We start from the raw sequence: 24,095 nt of genomic DNA, 5'->3' as shown, positions 1-24,095 counted from the left end.
CTTGACTTATTTCACTCAGCATAATCTCCTCCAGTTCCATCCATGTTGATGCAAATGTTGGGTATTCATCCTTTCTGATGGCTGAGTAATATTCCATTGTATATATGGGCCACATCTTCTTTATCTGTTCATCTGTTGAAGGGCATCTTGGCAAGTGGAGGCCTTTCTGAGGGGTTGATGTTTAAGCTTTAAGTAGAACAAAAGAGCAAGCTATGAGAACATGGCGAAAGAGAGTTCCAGGATCAGAAATCAGCCAGTGCAAAGGTCCTGAGGTGGGCATACATGGTCAGAGAAGAGCAAAAAGGCCAGTTTAGTTAGTACACACCAAGGAAAGTAAAAGGTCTTTGTAAGCCACAGGGAAGCCATTGGAAGGTTTTGCATTGGGAAACAACTTGATCTGTTGGCTTACAGGGAGAAAGAACTCACAAGGGATCAAGACAATAAGCAAGGAGAGCAACCAGGAGGCCGCTGCTGGAGTCTAGGGGGAGTTAATTAGCGACTGTATCAGGATGGTACTGGCAGAGGTTTTAAGTTGAAGCTGGATTCAGGAGACTGTCTGCAGGAAGAGCTACAGGGTTTGCTGGTGAGAACAGTATGAGAGACAGAGGTTGAGGATGTCCCTAAGTTTCTGTCCTTCAGTCCTTAAATGAATGATGCTGCCACTGATTTGGGGAATGATTAGGTTTAAGGGGTAAACCAGCAGGTTAATTTCTGACATGTTGAATTGCAGATGCCTATTAGATATTCACTTGGAGCTGTTAGCAGGCTGTTGCTTGGTGTTTGGTGGGGGAATCATAGAAACCATCTGAAGTAATGGATAAAGAAGATGTGGTCCATATATACGATGGAGTATTATGCCTCCAACAGAAAGGATGAATACCCAACCTATGTATCAACGTAGACAGGCCTGGAGATTATGCTGAGTGAAATAAGTCAAGCAGAGAAAGACAGTTATCATATGGTTCCACTTACTTGTGGAGCATAAGGAATAACATGGAGGACATGGGGTGATGGAAAGGAGAAGTGAGATGGGGGAAATCAGAGGAAGAGACGAAGCATGAGAGACTGTGGACTCTGAGAAACAAACTGAGGGTTTTGGGGGTGTGGGGGATTGGGAGAGCCTGGTGGTGGGTATTAAGGAGCACATATTGCATGGAGCACTGGATGTGGTGCATAAACAATGAATCTTGGAACTTGAAAAAAATAAATTAACAAGAAGAAAGAAATCATCTAAAGTAATCCCTTATGGACAGAAAAATCTCAGTGCTCCCTAATTATTAACATTTATTCATTCAGTAAATATTTCTTGATACCTACTGTGTGTCACACACTCTACTGGGTGCTGGGGAGTACAGCACAAATTTGGTCAAAAACAGTCACTCTCTTTATTACAACTTAATTAGTTCACTCGTTTCTAAGACACTTCTCCGAATGTGTAAATACAAAGAATCAACTCTGAAGAGTTATAAATACTGAGATGCTCTCTGACTCAGCAATTTGGAAGAGCTTAGATTTTCCGAAAGAAAAGAGCTATAAATAGATTTGGACAAATGACAGATTCACTCATAAAATATGCGAAGACCGCCTTAAAATGAATCAGAAGAGACTGTCTCTCAACCAAATTAATGTTTATGAAGAGTCAACTTGGTGTAATGGAAAAGCTTACAGGGCTGGAAGGCAGAAGCTCTGGGCCTGTGTGTTCTGCTTGGACTAGGTCACATGTATGACCTTGACTGAATCCTTGACTCATCCTGGGTCAGTTTTCTCTTCAATAAATTGAATGTAAGTTTCAGTGTTTTCTAAAGAGCCTCCAAACTATTAAGTTCTTTCTTTGCATTATTTCTCTTGCTGGACTCTCATTCTTCTTTCCAACATTTTTAAAAAAACAAAACTCTAAACTCCAAGGTGATTCTTCTCTTCCACGAGGGCTCATCTTTCAAACCAAAGTAAAGCTGGCTTTTTTCCTTTTTGCAACTGGAAATTTTTTTTTTTCTGATTCTAAGAAAATGATCCATGATCGGAAAAGCAGAGAGAGTAAAAAGTCTCTACACTCATACCTCTGAGGTAACGCTATCTGTAGTATCTACAACGTATCATATGGGAGGTGTTGAATATTTGTTGGATGAATGACTGCTGCTAGTATTTGTGAATTTTAGTCAAAAAGAAATTAAGAAATAAAGAAAGAGGAAGGAAGGATGGAAGGAAGGAGAGAGAAGAAAAAAGTCCTTTCTCTGGGGGTTGTTTAGCCACTAAGGCAGCAGGGGTCAGTTACAGTCACCAGGGACTAAAATGGCTGGGAGCCTACCAGATCTCAAATTACTGGTTTCACAACAGCTGAGATCTGAAATCCATGGAATGTGGGGAAACAATAACACCAAATACACCATTCTGAAGGCTGTAAACAGTATCAAGGGTGGCTCAGTTTGAGCAATAACAAGAAAGCCTACAAAACAGTCCAAGGGCTAACCAGGAGTGGCTCCTGCAGCTGACAGGAGGGCAGGTTCTGCCCCACAGATCCTTCCTCCCACGCTTGGGCCCTTTCCCTTCCCTACAGCACCAGGATGTGTTTTCTTGGGGCACCTGAGCTGACCTCAAAACTTTATTGACAACCTAGCATCTTTTTGATTGTTAACTTCCCTCTCAGTAAAAGGTGGTTTTCTGGTTACCAGGGGGCATCTGGGCAGAAGGCTTTAGAGAGACCTGCATCAATCAGGGAAAAGGTAGTTACTAGCTTCAGAGGGTCACCTGTGCAACAGGCAGAGCAGAAGACCTTATATATGCTTTCAGAGACGGCCCTGCTATTGGCAATATTTCCCAAGAGCCCACCAGCCTGAGTAACTCATTCGTCTTTCAAAGTCAAGCTCAAATAGGACGTTCAAGGAAGGTCTCCAAGCAGCCTCCCAGGGCAGAGTCCCTGTGCTATGCCATGTTCCTGCTTTCTGTGCTGAACTTACCGCACTATAATTAACTGGTTTCTAGGCTGGTTTGCGAGCTCCTCCAAGGTGGGAGCTGTGTTGTATTCACTCGTGTTTCAAGGGACCTGCATAGTGCCTGGTGCTTAATAGATGCCGCTCCCGTGCTTTTGCATAATTAGAGGTAGCAAGTTGGGTAAATGAGCACAGCAGGGAGGATGTAACTAACCCAGTGCGGTCAGGGGGTGACAGGGAGCTGAGGAACACTCCATCCAGAGCAGGAAGCTGCCCTTCAGCTCTAGCAGACTGCTCCGTGGGACAACGGCCCAGTGGGGCCAAATCCGGTGATTTTTTAAGATCTGAAAATTCAGATCCACATATCAAATGTCCCAGTTTTTCGACATTAGCTCTTCCTTCCATTTGGGAGGAAAAGATGCATGGGAGAAAAAGAAAAAGTGTGGCACCATTTCCTTTATGGGGCAGTGCCTACCCCTTCCTTTTGTCAAAATGCCAGAGAAGGTTCACCTCTACCAGGAAGAGCCTACCTGACTCATCCCCAGTCACCTCCAGTTATTTCAACTAAGGCAACAGTCCCATTCCAGGGAAACTGGTTACCTGAGGGTAATTCTCTTACTTGAGCCTTGTTTTGTTTTGGAACCTCCTTGGTAGTTCAAGAGTAGACCAGCATTCCATGCAATTAATAAGTGTTTATCAAGTATTTATATTGTACAGATAACTCTGTCATACACATCACCTTTGACCCCAACAACCCAGTTGGGAATGAAGACAAAGACAAAGAAAGTAAAAACAAGAGATAAAATTCAGAAAACATTTATTAAGTGCTTGGTATTCACATTTTTGTTCTCCATCCATCCGACATTCAGTGAGCGTTACTACAGCCCCGCACTGTGCTTAGCACCTGGAAATCGAGCCACTAAAGTGTACAAGCTAGCCGGTGACATGGATAAGGAAACCCATTTATAATAAGTTATCTGGCAGAGCAATGTTCAAGATACAGCAACAGCTTGGAGAAACGTGTGTCGACCTCTCCCAGGGACAATGGGCAGGGAGTATCACGGAGAAGATAAGTTCGAGCTGCTTATCTCAGTTTTTTGTGGTTTTTTTTTGCTTTACTTTTATTGTGACATTTTACAACACACAAAAATACTGAGATTAGTACAATGAAACTCCATGTACTCACAACCTGCTTTAACAATTAGTAACTCATATACACTTCTGATTCATCAGTACCCTCCGCCGCTTCCCTCCATCCCTCCATTTTGTCTGGAAGCCAATCCGAGACGTCTTTATCATTTCAGCCATAAATGCTGCGTTTAAAGAAGGACTAGAAATGTCTAGACCTTCCACTATTAAATTCCTTTTCCCCATCCATTCTGCCAGCAGCTGTGCCAGAGTTACACACCCTGATTCCTGCGGCGACTCGGAAGCCTTAGCTGGTTCAGGGTGGAGACTCAAGGCTGTACTGGACCCTTTCGGTTGGTTGAAGAAGATGGAACTGATCCAGTGAAAATCCCCTCCTGCCTTATCTCAAACGCTGACCATTCTTCAGGTCCTTGGTCCCAATCGTTAATTCTTCAGAAAAACTGCTAATTCTGTAGAAGCTTATTGAATTAATTGAATTTAGAAGCTTATCGAGGGCCGTACAAATGAACTGTTTGTACAAACAACCGAGTGTTTGAACAAAGTGGTGGCTACACTCCACACTCCCATGTGCCCTTAACCTCCAGGGAAACCTAAGACCCAAGGGGCTTGCCCTGACTGCGCCGACCCAAAGCTGCTTCCTGTCACAAGTTCGATCTTCACTGGGTTGGGAACCTAGACGCACCTGAGCATCTGGTTCTCTACACACACCCTCCAGCCCCCCTTTGGCATTTCCTGTCGGCCTGAAAGGCAGCAACAGCCACGCAGTTACCCGACCAGAACACTGTCCCGGACTCCCTCTCCCTCACAATTCTGTCTGTTCCTTCACAGCCACCCATGATTAACCACATCCACCACCATCCTCCGATTTAGGTCCCGGGCCCCTTCCTTCAAGTACGGCAACACTGAGGCATCTTTCTGCCTTTAGCACGACCCTCCTCGTTCTGCACGCAGCTGGGGGATCCCGCGGCTGTTCAAAACCCTCTCATAGTTCCTGACCCCTGCGGGATCAAGGCCAACCTCCCTACCACCGACCAGGGGGCTCCGCACAATACAAGGCCTGTCAGCTCTGCAGCTTCATCCGCTCCATCCCCTCCGTAGCCGGCAAACAAAGGCTCATTCTGCAGGGCCTGCTTTCTCGGGTCTCTGTGCTCTCCCCCGGGAAGCGCCTCTTCTCTCAGGAATAGGAAAAGCTACACCCACCGCACCCTCGCTTACAAGCGTGAGCTCCCACGAGTCCGCAAAACCACGAAGTCATCACCTTCACTGCGCAGACGGAGACATGGAAGATGGGCGCCTTACCCATGGCCACACAGCTGCTCAGTGGAGGAGGCAAGGCTCGGATTCAGACTCGCGGCGCCAGAGGCCCCGGGCTGAGCCAGAAGAGTCCCGAGGGCCTGCGCACCTTCCACCGCGGCAGCGACGGCTCTCGGCGGCAGACCGCCCCTGGCCGCGCGGGAACGGCGACCAGCTGATTCCCCAGAGGCACTAGGCTTCTGATTGGCCGCCTCCGGCAACCGTTGGAGAGAGGGCGGGACCGAGAGCCCGGGGGCGTCGCAGAGAAATGACGCAACGCCGCGGCTCCTTAAAGGCGCCAGCCCCTTGCGCCGCCGATGGCGCAGGCGCGTTCCGGGGGCTCCCGCTGCTTCTCCGAGCGCAGAGTGTCGGGCGGGACGGGCGCGCGCGCGCGCGGGCTGTGCACACAGGGCGCGCGCCGGGCAGCTCCTAGGGTCTGGCGGGGCGGCTGAGGCAGCTGGACCAGACGGCTGACGAGGCGGCGCGGAGATGGCCGAAGGCAGCGCTGTGTCCGACCCTCAGCATGCCGCGCGTCTGCTGCGAGCGCTCAGCTCTTTCCGCGAGGAGTCCCGCTTTTGCGACGCGCACCTGGTTCTCGACGGGGAGGAGATCCCCGTGCAGAAGAACATCCTGGCGGCCGCCAGCCCGTACATCAGGTGAGGAGGGGGCCGCGGCGGGCCGGGCGGGGCCGCGCTGCCCGGAGCCCGGGGGTGGGCCGGGCCGGGCCGGGCGTGTCCCCGGAGCACCTGGTCCCCACTCCCCCAGCCGCCCCGCTCCTCGCCGCTCACCGCTCGGCGCGGGGTCCCTCCGGCGGACGCCCTGCCGGACCCCCGGGACGGCCCCTTAGCTTCGGTTACCCTCGGGCCAGACCCGTGTCCCCCGCGGACCCCCGGCTCCCTGGAGTCGACCCCCGGAGCCTGGGCCGCAGCTCTCCAGTCCTCCCTGCTCCGGTGCCCACCGCCCGGCGTTCGCACGGGCCTCCGAGCCGCCGAGGCCCCGGGACGCCGTCCTGGGCCGGCCGGGGACCCGCACCCGCGAGCAGGGCGGAGCCTCGCCCGGGCCCGGCCCGCGGAGCCGGGCTGAAGTTTGCCGGCCGCTCGCCTCCAAATCGCGCAGTGGGCCGGGCTGGCGCGGCGACCGGAGCCGGGCGCGCCCCTCCCGCGGAGAAGCCGAACAAACACTTCCTCGCCCGCTGCGGGCAGAGGGAAGAGCCCGTGGGACCTTCTCCCCGGGGTCCGCCATCCGACCCTCGAGGCCGAAGTTCCTGTCAGACGCGTCTTTTTCCACGCCCGGTGGGAGCTCCGTGTAAAAGCTGGGCTGTGCGTTATAGGCACACGTTAAAGTAAGCTGTAGCTAATTTTAGAGCACTTACTGTAATTCTCAGGATGCGGTTACAAGCCAGGATCGTGAGATTTCAGAGACTCAGAGAGCATTTTAAAACTTGGGTAAAACAAAGCTTAAGCTGTTATGCTAAATCAACTAACCAGGTTAACTAAGGTTGATAACATGGTGCTTAATCCAGTGTGTCCGATCTTGCGAGGGGCTCTGTTTTTTTATAGCAACTTTTTGCAAACTGGGTGGCTCTTTTAGCAAAAGAAAAAAAAAATACTAAAAGCTGGAGAAACTGTCCAGTAAGCGGGTTAAATATAGACTAATAGTAGAGAATGTCACTAGAATTGACAGGTCAGAAAAAGCAAAATGATGGGCTTGTATTCTTAGGGCTTTGTCCCAGCACCACTTGGCACTGAAACTCCATCTTAACCTTTGCATTAGGAGATACCTCTGCCAACTCAGAAGCTGTTCAGGTGCTCTTGTAACTTCTCCTGGCTGCGTTCTGTAAATCTGCTTGCACTCTTTGTGGATTTAAAGGTGGGGCGCAGGGAGCCTTTGTTAGAATGGAATTTGGATTGCCAGTCTGATAGACAGCTCCTACCTGGCTGTTGGGAGGTTTGAGCACTCAGCATCAAATTGGAATCGGCAGGTCACAGTCTTCCCTGTATCCAAAGTATTCCCTGTTTCGGGAGATAGCACAACTACTATAGATGAATTATTCTTGTAAGTGGCATCCAGCAGACTTAAAATTACAAATCACCAAACACATGCTCTCTATCCCCTTCCCATGCTTCAATTTTCTCCATACCGCTTACCACTGTAATATACCCTCCGTTTCACTCATTTACTTTATCCATCTTCCCTAGCCACCGTGTAAGCTCTGTGAGGCCAGGGAGTTTTCTTTTGTCCATTACTGTATCCCTGGCAGCCAGAAAGAACAGTGCCTAGTGGTTCAGCAAATGTTTTGGATGAGTGATGGCCTGCCTTTCTTCCCTGGCAGGTCGGACCTGAGATGACTGGCTCTGTTATATTTCATTTCAGATGCTCAGTTATCCCTCATTGAGAAGAGCACTAGGCCTGCTTTCTCCTTCTACCTTTTACTCGTATAGCTGTGATCTCTTGGCGGATGACTTATTCTTGACTTCAGCTCACTAGTCTGATAAATGAGGGATAAAATGTGTCTTCGTCTCATGTAATCTTTGACCTGTAGAGGAACATGAAATAGTGCTTTGAACTCCTCCAGGTTGACACACAAGTCTACAGAGGTAGTGGTCATTGCTGCTATATCTTCTGCGTTCGGAAAGATGGGGTATCCCCTTGGGACATGGTGGGAAATAATGAGAATATGTGGTAATGTCAAATGTTACTTACCTAACAGTAGCAGTAATTTAGGGGTGAAATACTACTCATCAAAGTAGCCAAGCTGAAAGGGACTTCAGATCTTTTTCTGGTCTAGTTCTGTCACTTTTCAAATAAGGAAATGGGGCTTGATGGGCCTTAGTGATTTGTATTATAATGAAGTTACTAGTACCTAGTGGTTGAACTAAGATTAGACTCCAAGTTAATGATACCTCATCTACTCTAACCATACCACATTACGACATTAACTCGTACCTGAGTATTCTTCGTGTAAGCTCTACTATTTATCGATTCACAATATAATTTAAATGTTTACCAAATACTTGTACATACTGTCTCATTTTGATTTTCACTTCCATCTTATTTAATAGGTAGGGCAGATATTTTTGACATTTTATAGATAAATAGGAATCAGTCCGTGTATTTTTGTCAGTGACTGATTAAGTTTATTTGACTGTTGAAGTGGTGGAATGTTTTTGGTTGTCCTTTAAAATGATGAAGCTCAAGTCTACTTCAAAGTAATTAGACTAATATATAATACTACTTAGAAATCAACTTTTTAGTTATTTTTATAGCCGTGATTTCATGCTTTTATAATGTATCTGTTTTGTTTGAAAGGGACTATAAAGAGTTTTGCTGAAACAAAATGAATTTGCATGTTCTAGCACTTGATGTTTCTTTCCCTTTTGAAGCTTAAGCATTAAGGTCTGTGATGTCATTAATATGTGGATTGGGTTTTCAAAAGTTTAGTAGTCTCCGATATTTTATAAAAATTTAAGTTTTGTTTATTAAATTTAGTTGGCCAGTTTAACTATCCTAAGCAATGTGAAGTTGTATGCTTTAGAAACAATGTTATATATTGCTTCTGAATGCTCAAAAAAGGGAACCAATTCAGCTTTGTCAGAGTAGAAATTAAAGCAACTCATTGGCATACTTTCTACTTAATAGAGAAAAGTCTTTTAACCTAACTTATTGGTTTAATCATTTCCTGTGCTTTGTCTTTGGTTTAGCATTTATTTTTCCTCCTGCTACTCTCGGCTATCCGACACTACGAGGACTTTCAGTATAAAAGGAACAAACCAGAAAACTCAGCTTTAGCAGTAGAATCCTAATGATAACCTGAAAAAAGGTTGTGTAGAGTATATGTCATGCAGCTTTAGGATACAGATGCTACTGGAAGGAGGGCGGGACCTTCCACAGTCCATCATTAAGCTCAGTAAATGGGATGCTGCTTTCCCAGTATGCCCTCCTTACGGCTCTTTCCCATTCTGATCCCTGAATGATGTTTTTTCCTTTAGTTTGTTGGGAAAACTAAATCTAAATGTAGCTGATGACCTTTAAGGATGACAAAATTGAATTCGTTGGTATAACGACCCACAGAATCTTTCCTTTTCAGCAACCCTGAGACCTTCTGGGAAAGGTTCCCTGAGGCATATAGGAAATTTCCCTTTCTCTTGATTATTGCAAAGTTTGCTTTGCTTCATGTCTGAGGCTCTTCTGATTCTGGCACAGTTCCATTGATCTGATATAGAGTTTGGACTCTTATGAGCTGTGGTTCTTTGGGAGTTATGTATGTGAAAAGGAGCTGTATGATTCTGCCAGAACACGTGCATGTTCCTATCTTGTCACTTTTGGGGGGGGGGGGTGGAGATGCTATTTATTTATGGCAAATACTCCACATCCGTGATCCTCTTCAGTTAGAAGTTCTTTGAAATGATGCCATTGGCCTTGACCAGTCAGAGGATAGAGTCCCCTGACTCACCCATCCTGCCAATGGCCTCACAGGTAGCATAGGTTTTAAACTGGCCATTGAGCCTGTTGTCACCTTGTCAGCCTCAGCCACGTTCACCTGGATGGATGCGTGGTCCTTGGTGCCGATGATGCAGTTGCTAGAGGAGTATTTCCACAGCACGTACAGGTGCACGAACTTGCCGTGTTCTTCTGCAGGTCTTGGGCACACCTGCTTCTACCTCCACCATCGTGGGCCCAGAAAAGCCTCTATTCACTTTTGAGAATTTCAGTTTTTTTCTGGGGAACTGTCGGAGCGTTAATGGTTTAGCTTTTCGTCATGGTGAGTAAAGGGAAGAAAGATTCTCAAGATCCTTAGATCCCTTGAGTCAGCCAATGGTAAGAATGGCAGCTTTTCCCCCTTGTTGTTTTTTTTTTTTTTTTTTTTTTTTTTTTTTTCAGGGAAAGCTGGTCTTGAGACAGTGGAGTAGAGACACTGGGCGCAGAATCCAGTCTAGGTCATCTTGGATCCCCTTTCTGGGACTTGGTTTCCTCATCTGCAAAGTGAGGTTGGCCGGGCCACATGAACGGCAAATCCCCTTTAAGTCTGAATTGGGCGGCTCCACGCTATTTTTGTTTTGTTTTGTGTGTCTGTGTTGTGGAGAGGAGTCTGTTCTGTTCTTACAGCTTTATTGTATCATTTAAAGTTTTGTTGTACATTGACATTAAGGCATTTCCTCTGCCCTTTCCCACATGATTTGGTTGGGTATTCTGTTCTATGAATCCAACCCCATAGAGCTATTTTGTAATAAGCACTGACTCTATGCTGTTACTCTGCGTGTATTCCAAGGCCTCATTATCGATGAGCCTGTTTTGCCATTTAAATCTAAACTTTGACTCATAGATGATGATGATGAACTACTTAAGGAGACTAATATGATCTCTGTAGGAAGTCCAAGTTTCAGAGCAGCATGGAAATTGTCAACATCCTTTCTTTGGGCACCTGAAACCTGTCCTGTACTTGATCGGTACTAATATCCATTAGTTTGTCTGCTGTGTGCAGAGCATGCTGTTGGTACCCAAGTCCCTTTTCTTTCACTGGTGCTTTGGGTTTTTGGTCCCCTATGTGTGGCCGCTCCTGCCACAGGATTTTGAATGGTGACTGTAACCTGTTAGGTTCCTTAGTGCCTAAGGGTTCAACTAGAAGCTCCCAGTTCTGAGACTCTTGCTGAGTCGTGAGCATCCTTAAATTCAAATGATGACATCCGCCTCTTGCTGTTCCTTCATGATGCTGGGGATGTAAGTCGGGCCTGAATATCTTTTAATGGATCTGGGCCTTGTTTTCATCCAGCCACTGTAGAGCATCCCGAACGACTTCACAAGATGCAGTCTGTCCTGCAGGCTTACAGTCATCAATGCAAAATTATTATTTTTTTCTTTTTCTCCCCTTCCTCCTTCTCCCCCTTCTCCTCCTTCGCTTTCACCTTCCCCTCCTTTCTGGTGTTTGCAATCGTGTTTGATGAAACCCTTTTTTTATGTGAGGTTTTCAGAACTGATATTAAAGTATGTTCTGTTTCAGAAGGATGCAGCATTTTCTCTGGCTTCTAAGGAAAACTAAGCACTTGCAAATTGGAGCTCTAAGTCCAACATAGATTGCTCATTTCAGCTTAAAGGTTTTTATTTATCTGAGATAGTGGTTGCCTGCTAGTAGCAGTGAATCTTCTAATTCTGGAGAGGTTTTTGGAAGGTTTCAAATGGTGAAACAAATCAATGAAATTCTTGTTAGACTAGTGGATCTGATATAAAGGGAAACATTGAGTGTTTAGACTTACAGTAGAATTTTCCTGAGGATTGCTATTTTGATTAACAGTGTATGTGATAGGGCGCCTGGGTGGCTCAGTGGGTTAAGCCACTGCCTTCGGCTCAGGTCATGATCTCAGGGTCCTGGGATCGAGTCCCACATCGGGCTCTCTGCTCAGCAGGGAGCCTGCTTCCCTCTCTCTCTCTGCCTGCCTGTCTGTCTACTTGTGATCTCTCTCTGTCAAGTAAATAAATAAAATCTTTAAAAAAAAAAAAACAACAGTGTATGTGATAGACGTAAAACATCTCCGTGAACACTGATTAAGTTCTCGTTCTTTAACATATAGCCTTTGACTTCTGCCTCTTCTCACAGTTTGTATTTTCCCTGGTAAGTCCTCTTCAGTGTTTTTAAAGTAATTTCTCTTGTGCAATTTAGAGAGTCAAGCAAGCGATTTCCACAAACTCTGGTTCTTAGGATATAGATTTGGATAATATAGCCTAAGCGTACAGATTAAAGCCACTGTATCCATTGTTTAAACTGTTAATCAGTTTGTCTCATGATATCAAAGTGAGGGTTAAAATCTATTTATAGTCCATAAAGAAAACATAATTAGGACAAATAAGGAGTTGTTTGGCTTATGAGTACTGTAAGGTTAGTCCTTCAGGGAGCCATATGATCCTTCGGCAGGAGACAAGTCTATCATTTTGTGTACTGAAGCTGTAATATAAATGAATAATTTGTAAGTTAGAATTCTGGGTTAAGGGTGGAGACGCAGAGGTGTGGGATGTGACAAGTGGCAGACCGTGTTTGCAGCCTTGAATTCAAGTGCTTCCCTGGGTTCTCCATCCCCTGAGACAGGCTGAGTCCAAAGAAGGAAGGGATCAAAGGCTGAGGTAAAGGTGACATCTGTAGTTCTTGGGCAGGTAAAGTCACGTGTCTGTCTAAATGCCCTCCAGTGCTCAGCCGGAGCTCTTGACCCCTGTGCCCAGAAGAGCAGAGAGTGAAGTCTTTGTTCTTGGTATTGACTGCCAAAAAGTGACTTAGCTGTAAAACGATGGTCTAATGTTTGCTGATTCCATTCCTCTGTGGGAATAAATTATAATATTTTCCCCTCTTTTCAGAGATATTAGAAAAATAGAATACTTAAGGAAAATAAAATCTTGTTAAGGTTTTTTGTTCTTTGTCCCAAAGAAGACATGGATGGCCAACACAACATCAGACATCAGTCATCATCAGGGAAATGCACATCAAAGCCGCAATGAGGTATCACTGTTTACCTGCTAGAAGGGCTAAAATAAAAAAGACAGAAAATTGTAAGTGTTGGCAAGGATGTAGAGAAGGAACCCTCATACACCATTGCCGGGAACATAAATTGGTACAATCACTGCAGAAAACAGTATAGAGGTTCCTTAAAAAAATTAAGAATAGATACATAAGCAAGCAACCTAAGTGTCCATCAATAGATGAATGGATAAGGAAGATGTGTGTGTTTGTGTGTGTGTATATACACACATACGTATACACACAGTAGAATATATATATGTGTGTATACACAAACACACACACACACGCAGTGGAATATTACACAGCCATAGAAGGATGAGATCATGCCATTTGAGACAGCACTGATGGACTGAGAGGGTTTTATGCTAAATGAAATAAGTCAGACTGAGAAAGACAAATACCATATGATTTCATGCATAAGTAAACTCTAAAAAAATAAAAGCAACAAATTAGTAAACAACAAAAAGCAAAAAATCAGACCTAAAATTACAGAGGATAAACTGATGGTCCTCCTTGGCGGGGGAGGGGGTGATTGGGGGCAAAATGGGTTGAAAAGAGAGAGAGATACAGGCTTCCAGTCATGGAATGAGTAAGTCATGGGAATACAAGGCACAGCATAAGGAATATAGTCAGTGATACTGTCATAGCACTGTATGGGGACAGATGGTGGCCACACTTGTGGTGAGCACAGTATAGTGTATACACTTGGTGAGTTACTGTGCTGTCCACCTGAAAGTAAGGTAACATGGGGTGTCAGTTCTACTCCAAAAAGAAAAGAGGGGCACCTGGGTGGCTCGGTCGGTTGAGCGTCTGCCTTTGGCTCAGGTCATGATCTCTAGGTTGGGTTCAAGCCCGGGATCAGGCTCCCCGCTCAGCAGGGAGTCTGCTTCTCCCTCTCCCTCTGCCTCTGTGTCTGTAGCTTTCCCATATGAATAAATTTTTTTTTAAAGATTTTATTTATTTATTTGACAGACAGAGATCACAAGTAGACAGAGAAGCAGGCAGAGAGAGAGGAGGAAGCAGGCTCCCTGCTGAGCAGAGAGCCCGATGTGGGGCTTGATCCCAGGACCCTAGGATCATGACCTGAGCTGAAGGCAGAGGCTTAACCCACTGAGCCACCCAGGGCCCCCCCAAATGAATAAATTTTTTAAAAATCTTTTTAAAAAAAAGAAAAGAAAATCCATTGTAAAAAGAAAAAAAGTAGGCATCGTCTTGAAGTATGAAATGTACTGTGTTAACTCATCACAACTAGACTTGGCCATAAAGGGACCTAACGTCATTTGTGTTAACGGTCTAGGGGCTTGACTATGGGTTTAGCCGTCTGTTCATCAAATACACCAGAAGATACTCAGTGACAGCTATAGGTGCTGCAGACACTCCGGTGACAGGTGACAGACAAGGAGCTTGCATTTCACTGGTTGACAGGGTATCGCACTTTCCGAGGCTTGGTTTTCTTTGTGTGCAGCTGCTGTTTGAGTGTGTCTCCCACACACAGTGTCAGAACGGAGACTGAGTACATGGAGACCTAATCCCTCGAGTTACTTGTTCTGCTCTATGGGGCTGGTTAAGGAAATAAACCTAGGACCAAAGACTTGTCAACGTATTTTTGACATTTGCTGAATGTTTCAATACTGATGAAATATGTCCTGATGTTGTGTGGTACTGTCCATTTCAAGAATGGGGAAAGAATGGACTGACTGCATTTTTAGAGTAGATCATTCTGAAAATGCTCTAAAAGTGTATTTAAAAGACTCATCTGATTATTCAGTACTACATTAGTGACCTCAGTTAATCACCTTAACAGAAACAACTGTCTTTGAGTAGAGAACATGGATCCTTGGTCAAGGTTCCCTAATAGGCTCGTTCATTCACTAAACTTTTTTGTGCAGCACAGCTGTACCCTGGGCGCCCGGGGCTCCAGCCCCCACTGAGTCCATCTGAGGGGGCGGACAGTGCAGACGTCTGCCACAGAGAGATATAAGGGATGGACATGGTTGCTGCTGGTCCGGGTGGAAGGAGCACCCCTCTGAGTGTCTGTAGGTCGAAGAGGAGGATTTGACCTGAGCAGGAGTGGGGGGTTGGGGGTGGTGCGTTAGCTCAGGGGGCACGGGAAACCAAGTGCTGCGGTCCAGAGACCAGAACAGATGGGCACACTGGATTGGGGCAGGGGGTCGGGCAGAAGAACACCAGCATGACGAGATGGTGAGCAGCGGGTAGGAAGGCATGAAACAAGATTAGAGGGGGCAGGCGGGGCCTGTTGTCCTGGTTTGGCGCTCACACTGCCCTCCAGTAAGTTGAAACTTTTCACTGTAGCATTTCCCTGAGTTGCTGGATGCGTATTGGGAGCCGACTGGGGAGGTGCTGGGGTGTGGGGACAGGACCCAATATAATCTCCCAACATAGTTTAGTCCATGCAGGGGTTGAGGTCCTGTTTTAAAGGTTATGGAGAGACACTGAGGCTTATAAGAAGGAGGAGATGTACTCTTACTTAGGAGGGTGCTGCCGTTGTTGGGACAGGAAATGAGGAGGCCCTCCCTGGACTAGGGTTGGTCAGAGTCAGAGTAAACTGCCTAGGTTAGGGGCAGTGGTGATAGGACTTGTCGGTGAGAAGACGCCTCAAGAGAGGCTAGGTTCACCGGTCAACAGTGCTTATCACTTACTGTGAGTATTAAATTGGGAATAGCTTTAAAAGATTCTGTTCTCAAAGTTCACAGCTTACTTGTGCAAAGACAAGTCCCAAGGTGTGGGACTGTATTTTAGTTGTATAGATAGATGCTTGTGGCTCTAGCAGTTGTGCAGAGGAAGAGTACTTGGATTATCATGTAAGGTTTCGTGCAGGAAAACAAAGCCTTTGGACAAAGCCTTGAAGAGAAGGACTAGCAGGTGAGTGGGGCAGGAGAGAGGTTAAGCACAGCATCGGGAGGTGTGTGCTCAGGCAGTCAGTAGACTGATGGGACTGGACTGGAGGCTCGGGTAGGGATGGTGGCAAGTGTGGATGGACAGGCAGGTGAGAGCGGGCTTCTCGAGTGCCAGCTAACAAGTTTAGATTTCATGCACTCATTAAGCACTAGTACTATGACTGGAGCCTTGGAAGGTGACTTGGTTGTGTATATCCACAGGGCTCAGGGGGCCCTGGAGTTGCTGGCTGATGGGGACGGCTCGCCATGGCAGCGTCCTGGGCACCGGGTAGAGGCCGGTATCCACGCTTAGGAAAGAAAGCAGCCCGCCGTTTTCTGAATGTGGGGACTGAGGAGGAGGAGGTAGCAGATTTCAAGCCTGGCTGCCTAAAGAAACTGGGAAGCATAACATTCTGTTTTTGTGTTGAACTTGGGGTAACATTGCTGAATAAACATCTTCATTATACTCTTCTGGTTCTTGAAAATTCTACGAGGGCTCCACAGATCTGTGAATATGAATGTTTATTTTTGCGGCATTTCTTGTCTGTGCCGTCCTCACCTCCTCTTTTGTGACAGATAACATTTGTACTCCTCCTTCAGGCCCCGGTTCCCATATCCCTTCCTCACATTTTCCCAGTTCGGCCAAACACTCGCTCCCTCCTACAGACTCCTTTAGCTTATGGCATGTACCTTCAGCGCTGCCTATCTTTCGTTCAGTGGGGAGAGTCAGAATAGACAGGTGTACTGGGTGCTTTCAGAGCCCTCGTCTTTATCTCCAGGGCCAGAGGCCCTAAGCTCATTACCGGGAAGCCCCTCCATGAGAACACTGAGTTGATTGCTGTCTCTAAGTCCTGATGAAGACGTGGAAGGTCAGAGTCCAGGATGCTGGACACGCTGCTCCCAGACAGGGTGACACTCTTTCCTGTAACATTTTACTGAGTGACTGTGTGCTGAGGATGGGGTAGAGAGACAGAATCAACCGTTCTGTGACAGAAGTTACTACCAGAGAGTCTTAAATTTGCCCCGTTTTAGATGCACAGTCAACCCAACCAGCCATTTCTGGTGCCAAGAAACCTGGAGAAGAAGGGACCAAATTCTTTATTCAGAAGGAGCAGATCCAGTGAGAGCGCTTTTGTTACAACATGACTAAAGAATTCATTGAGAAGCATTCATTCCCTTGACAACATTTTGGAAGGCACTTTGAGTTTCAAGTAGTTTGGTGAAGTTTATAACAGTAGATTGTAAATTACGGAGGCGCCAGAAGCAAGAAGGCAGCTGAAGCTGCTGGAGAGGGGCTCAGCCCACCCTTTATGAAAGGGAGCTGAAGGGCCGTGTTGGAGGCTGTGTTTTGTTTCTGGTTTTCTCTACCTCCACTATCTCCTTCTTCAAAAAGAAGAAAAAAAAAAAACCAAAAACTAAAAAACAAACCCAAAACCCCGTTTCTTAACCTTCACTTCATGCTTTGGTTTGAAACTGCTTTGAAAGGATAACTACAAACACAATAACAAGTTCATAGAAATTCTTACTTCTCCTTTAGGAGAATATTAGGAGCATAAATCCTCCTTCTAACTCTTAACGTTGGGAAGGAGGGAACAGAAGGTGAGTAGACAAGCAGAAGTTCTGTGGTACTTCGTATCTTGCCGCGAAAAAGAGGCAGAGAAGCCAGCTTCCCTGTAGAGAATCCGTGTCATTAGTGCCCCCAAACCAAAGGGAGGACCGCGTGCACAGGGTCTTCAAAGGGTGCAGAAGACGCCTCTCTTAAATAGCATCTAGAAATGCGTCTTGAGCAGAAAATCTGGAGCTGTCCTGACAGGTTGTGGCACGAATGTCTGTCTTTTATGTGCATTTCCAGAAGGTCAGGGTGTGACCGGAGTGAGGGCTCAGGCTTGTTTCATTCTAGAGGAATTTTTTGCTTCACAAGTTTGCTGCATCATGATTCTGCCTTTGAACTCATCTTAAAATTTTAACATGCATTTTCAAACCTTGTCTTCTGAGAGGTAAATTTTATGGATTGCTTTACTTGCAAAATTATAAGAACCAGGTTTAAATTTTAAGAATCTTTTTTTTTAACACAAAAAATCATGGAAGATCACGTGAGAGTTATTTATGTGAGCCTTTATTCTGGTTCTGAACAGTGTACTTGTCGTCGTCGTCGTCATCGTCTCCCAGGTAGACCTGTCACTTGCACGAGAGCTTTCCCTCTCCTTACAGCTCAGTCTCACGCCCTGTTCATCCTTTTTAATAGCGAGTTGTACTACGTCATCTTGCTGTATGATGCAACTCGTTTTATCGTTTCCCTTTGACATGTTAATTTCCAGTTCTTTTTTTCTTCCGAATAGCAACTCTATAATAAGAAAATTAGGGGAAAAAAGGGGGGGTGTTTTCTTTTTTTCTTTGTATTTTTGTGGGTACATGTAAGCCTACACTGGGGGCTGTGTGCCCAATACATCTGCTTCTGAAGCTAGAACAGATTCCTTCTTGGAGAATAAAACCAGATCACCGTCCAGGAAGACTGGATTATCACGGAAAGACCTTGGCCGTGTATCTGATGTTTTTTCCCTCAGGCCTATCACCATGGCCTTGTCACTCTTGCAAGTGTTTTCTCAAAGTTATTGCTGTGTGGCCTTTTAGACCAGATTTTTAAATGTTATATGCTTGCTACTATAAAAATATTTAGAGGAGAGTTTGGTGAAGTTTTTCTGTTGAGTCCAGTGTTTTAGGCTTTTTAGACCACAGTGGCCTCTGTCACCTAGTCCTCTTTGTTTTTGTTCTAACAACCTTTTAAAAATATAAAAACCATTTTTAACCCAGAGGCCCTCCAGAAACAGGCTATAGGTTGTAGTTAGTTGATTGTTGACCCTAGAGCATTAAATTTTTTAAAGAATTTGCACATAGGGACTAACTCGGAAGATCACCTTTAAAGCTGTCTAAATCATGGAATAATGCTTTGCGGGCTGGCCTGCGATGGAGCGGAGATCCGCAGTCCAGGCTGATTCTCCCCGGCCCACCCTCCCATCTTCTCTTTCTTCTGGGTGCTTTTTCTATTGCATTGTCTTCTTCCTTTTGTATCTTTTATTTTTTCCCTTCCCTTCTGGCTCCTTCCCTCAACTCAGAGGCACGCCTGGGCCGCTTCCACTGCCTGGTATGTGGCGGCCGTGCAGATGTCCAGCAGATGTATCTCTGCGTCCTCTGCTAACAAGGGCATGACTTTTTTTAAAAAATCTAATTTAATATTAATTAATTAATTTTAAGTAGGCTCCATGCCAAGCATGGAGCCCAGCATGGGGCTTGAACTCAAAACCCTGAGATCAAGACCTGAGCTAAGATCAAGAGTCAGACGCTTAACCACCTGAGCCCTCCAGGCGCCCCACAAGCACATAATTCTTCAAACTAGAATATCTATTTATCTTGTCCACGGTCTTACCACCTCTTTTTTCTTACCTCTTCTCCTATCTTATCACTCCATTAAACCCGTTTTTCCAAATTGCTAAATAGGATTGCCAAATCTGGTGAAAACTTGGAAGTGTTTATCCAGCTCAACCCATCTGCTGTATTTATCACTCTTGGTCATTTTCTTGACACTTGGCCTCTCCAGGCTTCTGTGACCCCGCTTGTCCCATTTCCCCTACAGTCGGCTTTTCTGGCTCTCCTCCCTGTCTGTCCCTATACGTGATGTGGCACAAGCTTCTGTCCTCCCCTCCACTCTCTGACAACATCATCTGCTCCAGAAATGGGGCTACCTCGGCCTCTCTCCTGAGCACCAGGCCTAATATCCCTGACAACCTGCTGCAGGGCTGCTCTGCTCCACCCACCCCCAGGCCAGCTCTCCTCCCCCAGGTGGTGGTCAGTATACTGCCAGACTCCCTGGGAGAAGTTCAGAGACCTTGGGGATGTTCCCCCCCACACACATACGTGATGCCACGGCCAGTGGTTTTGGCCTCTCACATCTGCAGCCTGTCTCCTCTTCACCGTCACTGCTGCTCACATTCCAGCTGTTACTAGTTCTGAAAGGTGACAGAACTGGTCCGTCTGCCTCCATGCTCTGTCCCCATCAGTCCTCCATGCTGCTGCTGCCACGCTGATGCTTCTAGAATGTAATTAGATAATGCCTAGAACTAATGGCTTCCGCAATGAGGTTGATGCAGGTACTGGAGCAGGAAAAATACACCAGGAGCCTAGAGTATTTGTGCCAGAAAGTAAGGAGGTGCCCAAAAGATGAAAGAGCCAACGGGAAGGAACTCTCAGCGGCCAAAGCTTTGGCAGTTTGAACAAGGAAATGAGTATCAGTAACATTGGATCATAAATCATAGAAGGTAATACATATCCACGTGTGTAGGCCTGAGTAAATGAATGAGTGGGTGAATCAGTAGGAGAAGAGATAGCTTTTATTGTTCAGTTTTATAAAAAAAAATTTTTTTGAGAGAGAACACACATGCCCAACCAAGCCCAGGGAGAGGGAGAATCATAAGCCAACTCCATGCCCAGCACAGAGCCCGACACAGGGCTTGATCTCACGACCCTGAAATCATGACCTGAGCTGAAGCCAAGAACTGGACACTTAACTGACTCAGCCACCGAGGTGTCCTGAGATAGCTCTTCCTTACAAAAGAATTTCCATTAATAAGTATAGATGGAATAAAAGAATTGAAAATCATTTGAGCACGATAATAATTGTTACGGGCAAGATCCACCAGTGTATACTGAAATTAGTGGGCAAGACTTGGCGGAGAAAAAGGATATTTGGGGGTATCTGGGTGGCTCAGTTGATTGAGCATCTGCCTTTGGCTTAAGTCATGATCTCAGGGTCCTGGGATCCAGCCCTGCATCAGGCTCTCCGATCAGCAGGGAGCCTGCTTTTCCCTCTTCCTCCCCCTCCGTGATTTCTCTCATGCTCTCTCTCAAATAAATAAATGAAATCCTTTTTAAAAAAGGATATTTGTATATTCTAAATTATCTTCTTCGGTGGATTTAATAGTAACAAAGGGATAAATAGTGACTTTAAGTTCTTCGTGGAGAAACCCAGCAGACGTCATTATAGCCAAGTGGCCGAGGTTGACCTCATACACATCAGCATTGTGAAATGCTGCACAGAAGGACATGACCTCACTTCTGTAGGGTTCCTGCTGAAAGTACATAATCAGTCTAAGAAATTAAACCCAACCTGAGGGACCTTTTACAAAATAATTAACCACTACTCACCAAAGAGTCAAGGCCTTGAAAGGTGAAGATTTGAAGGACTGTCACAAGTTAGAGACATAATCATGAGCTGAAGTTTGGAACCCTAAATGGGACCCCAGAACAGAGAGAAGACACTAGGAGAAAAACTGGTGAAATGTGAATAAAGTCCATAATTTATTTAACAGTTTTATACCTGTCTTTAGTTCTTAGTGTTGATAGTTGTACTAAGATTATTTACGATCCTAACATTCGTGGAAGCCACCTGAGGGGGCGGATACAGGAACTCTACAATTAAAACCTTTTCTGTAAGTTTAAAATTATTTCAGAATAAAAAGATTTTTAAAAAATTCCTCATGTACAGTTCCATTTCCCTTGAGGTGAAGTCCGTGTGTGTGTGTGTCCATGTGCAGGTCCTCCAGAAGCTGGCTTGTCCCCACCCTCCTTCCCCATGTGCTTCTCTCTCCAGCCTTGTTAACCTGCTCACCCCTGTCGTTCCTTGGACGTACAATACCTAATACCTCACCGCCTTTGCTGTCGCTCCTCTTTGGTGTAAAACACTCACCTGAGGCCCGATGCAGGTGCCACCTCTGGGAAGCCTTTTCTGAACTCTCTCCCTAGAGAGCTGACTTTTTGCCTCCCTTTTGCTTAGCACAGCACCCACTCCACAGTATCTATAGTGATTCACTTGCCTTGTCCCTTTGGCCTCCTCCTCTGTCCCTCCTGTGACAGTTCCAGAGTCTTCCCTTATCTTTCTTGGCCTTGGCACATATGAGGGGGTACTGATTGGTTATTTGGTAGACAGTTAAGGAACTTGGGTTTGTTTGATTTCTTTCAGTTAGATTGTGGTTCTGCATTTGTGGCAAGAATAGCACGGGAGTGATGTCCCATCCTCCTCCTCCATGTACTCCGTCACAGCCCCACCACGGTTTGTTCCAGCATTAGATGACATTCGTCGGTCACGTGGTTAAAGATGGTGTCCACTGGTTTAATCCACAGGTTTTCTCTTTGTGATTAGCAATTACGGGGCGACACTTGGAGATGATGGAAGTATTCCATGCCTCATCAACTTTCACTCACCAGTTTGAGTATCAAGCTTTGTAACTCAGTCAGTCCTTCTGTTATTAATTAGACTCCTGATGTCAGGCTCACGCAGCTGCGTGGAGAATAGCACCCTGTCCTGAGATGGGGACGGCCTGGGGAGGAACAGGCTTCCAGCGGGCTGGGAAGAGATTTATTCTGGGACATAATGCTAGAGGCTTTAGACTCCCGGAAACAACTCGTAACATTACATTTTACTGACCTGAAGCCCAGGGTTAGAAGCGATGATTCGTCATTTCCTCGAGATTGGGGCTCACCAACTAGTTGAGATCTGATTTCTGAACCCATCCCTAGTGTTTGATGCCGTGCCTGGACCAGCAGAGGGACTCAGGGCAAGGTCGGTGGCCCAGAACCACAGTTCTTATGGGTTTGGTCCCTCTGCCTCTCTCTCCCTTCAGGGTCGCCGTGCTTGTGCAGGTGTAAGTGAGTAAGTGAGGTCATTTACAGCTGTGTGTGTCCGCAGGCCCTGGGATGTGCCGTGTCTACCGCCTCCCACCCCACCCCCATCCCCCAGACACACACCCTGCGGAAGTTTTCTCAAGCTCTCCTCCTGTGGAAGGCAGTTCACATTCATGTTCTCCTATCTGAAAACATCATCTCCCTTCGGATAAATTGTTCCTTCGTTCAGATCACATGACTCAAAGGCACACACTTTGTGTTGTGTTTCTTGCAGATACTGATGTAATTGGACATGCTTACTCAGAGCAGGTGTAGATAGGAACACTGCCTGTCATCTTCAGAGTGGATGGCGTGCTGCCAGAAGGAGAATGGAAGACGTTTCCGTGGCCTCGTGTGTGCCGCCCACCAGCGGTGGCCGGGTCAGGAGGTTGTCCGGGACGGATGGCGCGGTGACAGGGGCCTCTTCAGACCTGAGACGGTTCTGCTTCAGCTTCATTACTAAAAAGCTGCTTGGTGGGATGACACCTGAACAGTAAACTCTTGGTTTTCCAGAAACCTTCCCTAGTCTTCGCGTTTTTCCATGCAGTGCACTAGTGACGGTGAGCAGAGGGCAGTGAGGCAGGGAAGGACCGCCGGCCGTTCAGGCGGAGTCGCTCGCAGACCGCAGCCTTCCCCCCGCAGCCAGCCTTCCGGGCCAGTTTACATTTGCCCTCAGCGCGGGGGCAGGCGATGGCACCATGGACATTCGGGTGGCTTTACAGCTGGGGGACAGTCAGTTCTTGAATTGCCGACTGCCACACATGAGGATTGGGTGCCGGGGAAGCATCCGCTCCCCTCAGAGTGGGTGAACCAGCGGGGCGCAGCCCAGGAGAGCTCACAACTCTTGGGCGGGTCAGTGATGCTGTTTCTGCAGGCGCGCTCATTTTGTTTCAGTGACTGGCACTGCCCTGGAGAAATCCTGGCGTCCCCCAGCCTGGCTGTGTGCTGCGCTTAATTCAAGTGCACGCACGTTTCTCAGGAGCCGATCGGTACCGGGCAGTTGATGAGGTGAGGGGATAGAGTGGTACACAAGACAAGTCCCTGACGTCACCGGTATATACATCAAACAGATGCGGTTTATGAGATGGTGGTAAGTTCAGTGGAGAACTGAAGCAGGGAAGGGGCTAGAGGTGTTACTTTCGATAGCGTGGTACCCGGACTGCTCTTGAGAGCAGAGACCTGAAGTGAGTGACGTATTAAACCATGTGATTAGGGGGAGTGCAGGGTAAAGGGAAGATTCCAGGGCTGAAGGAACGTGTCCCAGTAAGCGGGGGAACCTTTTAAATGTACACAGTCTTGGAACCTGACTCAGTTGCTCTGGGATGGGACCCAGGGATCTGCTTTTCTAGAAGAGCTTGCCAGAAAATTCTGGGAAGCCGGATTCCCGAGCTACTCTTAAAATCCATTCAAATTATGAGTCATTGCAGCATCTGTGTGAGGAGGGGAGTTTTGATGGTAAGACAGGGAAAACTAATCCATCTAGGCAAGAAGAGCCCAATGGAGGTGAAGAGAAAGGAACAGAGGGAGATTAAAGGGAAAAATGAAGCCGAAGCTCCATTAGCATTGCCACGCGGGGAGTGAGGCTGTCTCCTAGAATCATAACATGAGGAA

At 46.5% G+C, this 24,095-nt stretch overlaps 1 protein-coding gene and 1 pseudogene across 2 annotated transcripts in view; one reads left to right on the top strand and one right to left on the bottom strand.

Moving 5' to 3' along the window:
- The first annotated feature begins 5,742 nt into the window (after positions 1 to 5,742).
- The window catches only part of GAN (gigaxonin), a 48,752-nt gene continuing 30,399 nt past the window's right edge, over positions 5,743 to 24,095 (top strand). Inside the window, exon 1 of one of the 2 annotated variants that reach the window (XM_032853890.1) lies at positions 5,743 to 6,025. In XM_032853890.1, coding sequence (XP_032709781.1) covers positions 5,859 to 6,025 — 167 coding nt within the window. In that variant the 5' untranslated portion in view covers positions 5,743 to 5,858. The remainder of the gene's footprint in view (positions 6,026 to 24,095) is intronic. The other variant, XM_032853891.1, reaches the window with a different exon arrangement.
- Positions 9,758 to 22,941, bottom strand: LOC116865926 (annotated as a pseudogene).

The sequence above is a fragment of the Lontra canadensis genome, unplaced genomic scaffold, assembly GCF_010015895.1.
Source record: "Lontra canadensis isolate GAN:19392208 unplaced genomic scaffold, GSC_riverotter_1.0 scaffold8, whole genome shotgun sequence".
NCBI lineage: Eukaryota > Metazoa > Chordata > Mammalia > Carnivora > Mustelidae > Lontra > Lontra canadensis.
This window is presented reverse-complemented; position numbering and strand designations above follow the sequence as displayed.